A 5,134-nucleotide genomic window follows, 5' to 3' on the forward strand; every position below is an offset into this window, starting at 1 on the left:
ACTGATGTCAAATTTATATATATGTGGGTGTATTTTTGTATTTATTCTACTGTTGTTACAGAAGAAAAACAATTTTGTTAATTTGAGTTAAATATTACTTGGGGTTTCATAGTTTGTTCAAAAAATTCTCACCTCTCTAATTTTAAGTTACTTAAATTTAAGTTAAAAACTAAAGAAATAACAATCATGTCTCGTCGTCAAAGTTTTAAAGTAAGCAAACATGCAAAATACGACGCCAGACAATGATATACGCGTGTTAAATTTTGACTTTGCTCTATGTACATTATGGGAAAGTACCATTTCCGGTTTGTCTCCCGGCAACCCAGTGTTAAGACGGACGTTGTGCAGAGGGTGTGGTAGCGGGCGTGTTCTCAGCTACACTGGAGGTTTGTAGTATATGATATATTATGTATTAACTTTCTTATTATCTGGGTACCACAAAATAATTTATACGTATTGTGATATATATATTTATATGAAATAAAATCAAGTAGCGTGAAACGATGTTTAGGCCTGAAAAATTATAATGTTTAGTGGTAGTACTATTAGTAGAAGTAGTACCCCCCTAGGCCTAACCGTATTTTTATCCGCTGTGTGCCGCTGTTCTACCGCTTTAAACTTGCCGTAAGCTACGTGAAGACTCACCTGAACGAGGAAAAGCATTTGGGATACCTTAAAAGTTAAATATAATTTACAAATTTTGCTCGTTCACATTACTTATTAAAAGGTGTAAGTATGTTATGTATAAGAAAAAAAAAGTTAGTTAATTACACATTTAGGCACGTGTTTGTGTTTTCTGTTTTATCGTATAATTTACATCTTAGGGCGATTAATATTAACACTAATATTATAGTAGAAATAAGCTTTGTGGCTCTTTGAGATGATCTAAGCTTAACTATTATCAAATACACACAATATCACTGCCAGTTTTAATTGCTTAGTGTGCAGGAAAAAATCACAAGTATTTTAAATCATAATAACTAATATGCATAGATATTGGGTAACTTATGGCAGGTGTTGCTGTTCGTGGGCAATTTTTATCTTGGATAACTATTTGCTTCAAAGTGTAATAAGATTAATCTGTAATCAGACTTAAGTTGATGGTATATGAAGTGGTTGTAAAAAGAGTATCCATCATTTGAATGTACCTTGTGTTAAGTTTTTGAATCTTTAACTTGTGTTTCTATGGCCATAACAGAAATATTTAGAATTATTAAACAGTTATGTAAGTGAACAAAAATCAACTATTAATTCGCTTTGGCTTCATGAAAGAAGGATTATACAGCTAGGCATAGTACTTGAAATAAATTATATGAAATATTGACCAAGTTTAGTATTATTTTATGTACAAGGGATAAGAGATCATTGGCCTATTTAGTCTATTCAGTTTTTATAATCAAGTTACTCCAAGCTATATACAACAAAAAAATCTTTGCTGTATCCAACCCTCATCTTTAAAATATTCATCCAGCCTCCTCTCCAACTCCATAATTTTGTAGAATCTAGCACTCAAGAAACTTAGTCAGTTGGTTGGCCACTTTGTTCGAAAACTAACGTTGCCTTAATTGAAATAATGTGTGAGTTTTCATGTTTCTAACTGGTCATATCTAGTCTTAATGGCTGCAGTTATTATTACTTTGTTTATAAATATGTCACCTGAATAGTGAATGATATTAGAAACCTCCGTAATGCCTCCCACACCCAGGCAATTCTACTCTTTGGTGAAAGAAAAGAAATCAAGATTTCGGTTTATCTCCGTTTGACAAACCACGAATCGTTCTGATGACAGCCCATCTCTGAACCCACTAAACATCTTATCTAAACTGAACATGACAGGGGCCTAATTAGTACCTTAAAGAATGAATCAGTGGTCTACTTAATATACAACCTAAAATTACCTTTGACTTGGTACAAGTTAACATACATTATGTAGAAAGTACTTGGGATATTGTAATAGTTAAAAATTACCTTTGACTTGGTACAAGTTAACATACATTATGTAGAAAGTACTTGGGATATTGTAATAGTTAAAAATTACCTTTGACTTGGTACAAGTTAACATACATTATGTAGAAAGTACTTGGGATGTTGTAATAGCTAAAAATTACCTTTGACTTGGTACAAGTTAACGTACATTATGTAGAAAGTACTTGGGATATTGTAATAGCTAAAAATTACCTTTGACTTGGTACAAGTTAACGTACATTATGTAGAAAGTACTTGGGATGTTGTAATAGCTAAAAATTACCTTTGACTTGGTACAAGTTAACATACATTATGTAGAAAGTACTTAGGAAATTGTAATATTTAAAAATTACCTTTGACTTGTATAAAACATTTAACTGTTACTACAGTTAGTAAGTAATGGGTAAACCAATGTAATGTATAAAACATTTAACTGTTACTACAGTTAATAAGTAATGGGTAAACCAGTGTTACTACAGTTAGTAAGTAATGGGTAAACCAATGTTACTACAGTTAGTAAGTAATGGGTAAACCAATGTTACTACAGTTAATAAGTAATGGGTAAGCCAATGTAATGTATAAAACGTTTAACTGTTACTACAGTTAGTAAGTAATGGGTAAACCAATGTAATGTATAAAACATTTAACTGTTACTACAGTTAGTAAGTAATGGGTAAACCAATGTAATGTATAAAACATTTAACTGTTACTACAGTTAGTAAGTAATGGGTAAACGGAACAACAACAAATTTATATAGACACAACTTTTGACACTTTCATATGTTCACTTCAGTCAAACATTTGTGCATACATAATTAATGTTGGACTTTAAATCCAAATTAGACCATCTGTCCTATCTTTTTTTAAGGTGAGGAGTGACTAGTTGGTGAATATGGAAGTACACAATTTTGGGTCTAATCCGGTCTCGTGTCACACGTGGAATAAAGACAAAACTCGTAAGTAACATATGTATTATGTGGTTTACAGTTCTATGGTACAGCATATACAAAAATATTATAACATATTTATATCTGGTGGAGGGCTAGGCTTGATGTACTTATTGAAGTGGTGGAGGGCTAGGCTTGACGTACTTATTGAAGTGGTGTCACACGTGGAATAAAGACAAAACCTGTAAGTAACAGATGTATTACATGGTTTACAGTTCTATGGTACAGCATATACAAAAATATTATAACATATTTATATCTGGTGGAGGGCTAGGCTTAACGTACTTATTGAAGTGGTGGAGGGCTAGGCTTGACGTACTTATTGAGGTGGTGGAGGGCTAGGCTTGACGTACTTATTGAGGTGGTGGAGGGCTAGGCTTGACGTACTTATTGAAGTGGTGGAGGGCTAGGCTTGACGTACTTATTGAGGTGATAGAGGGCATATCGAGCATCTTTGACAATCTTGAATATCATGTACCGTGTCCGGACTTTTCCGAATAAAATTCTCAGCTCTAGGTGTGCAGTTTTACTCTCTCAGGACAAATAATATTTAAGGTATAATGATTAAATAATTTCTCTTTGATCACTCTCCATGTTTATTACTTATTATTGTAAATAATTAAAACAATTTGATGGAAATGGTTCTCATAGCTAAAATTCATTGTCTTACAGAGTTGGCCTTATCCCCAAATAACAATGAGGTCCTTATTTATAAAAAAGCTGGTGAAAAATGGACTGAGCCAGAGTTACTGTTGCAGCATGAGCTTCGAGTTACCAGCATGGATTGGGCTCCGAACACTAATCGCATCGTCACATGTTCGGAAGTAAACATTACCCTTTTAACCTCTCTTTTTTTTCTTTCTGTATTTTGAATTGTAGGTTTGCTGCTTACATTATGTACTGCTACTTTTACAAAATTGAAGCTGTAAGTTTTTTTTTGTAAAACTGCATGAAAATCTAGTCTTAGTATGAACTGGGTGATAAAATCAACCGTTATTTTATCAAGAAAAAATAGGTTAAGAAATCTAAACTGATTCCAATATATAAGATGACTCTATCATCTTTGCAATCATCCCAGTTGCCCTCTTCTGAATCTTTCTTCGATGAGGGGATCAAGACTATACTCACTACTCAAGTGAGATGCAAGAGACAGGTCGAAACAATATTAGCAGTTAATAGATGTTAGGCCTACATCGTTAATGTTCATTTTTAACATTTTGAAACTGGTCATGACGAAGTTGTAGATTAAAAAAAACCTTCCAAAACTTAAGTCTTTTAGTAGGTGGTATCCCAGCCGAGGACAGGCTAGTTCTAGTCCCAAACCTTCACGGACAGTTGTTCAGTAGCCATATTTTAAAACACACGTTTGTTTTTAATTGTTACAAACAGACCACTGAAATCTCCCCGTGGATCGATGGTTGGGAACTACTGGACTAGAAGAACTAAAAAAAAAGCAGATAATGACACTGAATTAGGGTGACCGAATAGTGATGAGAATAGAAAAATGTTCGTATTACTTGATAATTTATCAGGATGTGAAAGTAAGAAGGGAAGGTTCCGAGATGATGAAGTTGCCATGAGTTTTGAAGTAAAATTATAAATTTAGAAGTTAAAAATTTTGAAATAACCAGTTTAACGAAGGGAAAAAAAACAATACATGCTCAAATATTCTTTAAATATGATGTACTTGGTAAGAAAAACATAAATTTTGTCATAAAAATATTTATTCAAGCAGCCCTGTTGTGGCATAGTATTAGCTTTTGGTTAATGTTTAGATGTTTATGTTGCTACTATATATTATACACAGCTTTTGCATAGCCTAATCTGTGAATGTTACATATTCCAGGACAGAAATGCCTACGTTTGGACGCAGTGTGATGGTAAATGGAAACCCATGTTAGTGTTATTACGGAGCAATCGAGCTGCTGCCTGTGTAAGATGGGCACCAAATGGTGAGTTACAGTAATAAATGTACAGGCTAGCCTACTGCACCACACAGTAAGTTACAGTAATAAACTTACAGCACCACACAGTAAGTTACAGTAATAAATGTACAGCACCAAATGGTGAGTTACAGTAATAAACGTACAGCACCACACAGTAAACTACAGTAATAAATGTACAGCACCACACAGTAAGTTACAGTAATAAATGTACAGCACCACACAGTAAGTTACAGTAATAAATGTACAGCACCACACAGTAAGTTACAGTAATAAATG

The 5,134-nt window shown here is 33.5% G+C and overlaps 1 protein-coding gene across 2 annotated transcripts; it reads left to right on the forward strand.

Annotated features, from left to right (window-relative positions):
• The first annotated feature begins 306 nt into the window (after positions 1-306).
• On the forward strand, positions 307-5,128 carry LOC106476153 (actin-related protein 2/3 complex subunit 1B-like). Of its 2 annotated transcripts, none has more exons than XM_013936822.2 (4): positions 307-386; positions 2,834-2,921; positions 3,585-3,736; positions 4,759-5,128. In XM_013936822.2, exons 2-4 carry the CDS (start codon positions 2,858-2,860, stop codon positions 4,876-4,878), a joined length of 336 nt encoding a protein of 111 aa, XP_013792276.2. In that variant the 5' UTR covers positions 307-386; positions 2,834-2,857; the 3' UTR covers positions 4,879-5,128. The 2 variants fall into 2 exon arrangements, with proteins under 2 accessions (XP_013792276.2, XP_022235793.1); XM_022380085.1 differs by lacking the exon at positions 307-386 and adding an exon at positions 421-729.
• Positions 5,129-5,134: the final 6 nt, after the last annotated feature.

Source organism: Limulus polyphemus, unplaced genomic scaffold (genome assembly GCF_000517525.1).
Source record: "Limulus polyphemus unplaced genomic scaffold, Limulus_polyphemus-2.1.2 Scaffold9918, whole genome shotgun sequence".
Lineage (NCBI taxonomy): Eukaryota > Metazoa > Arthropoda > Merostomata > Xiphosura > Limulidae > Limulus > Limulus polyphemus.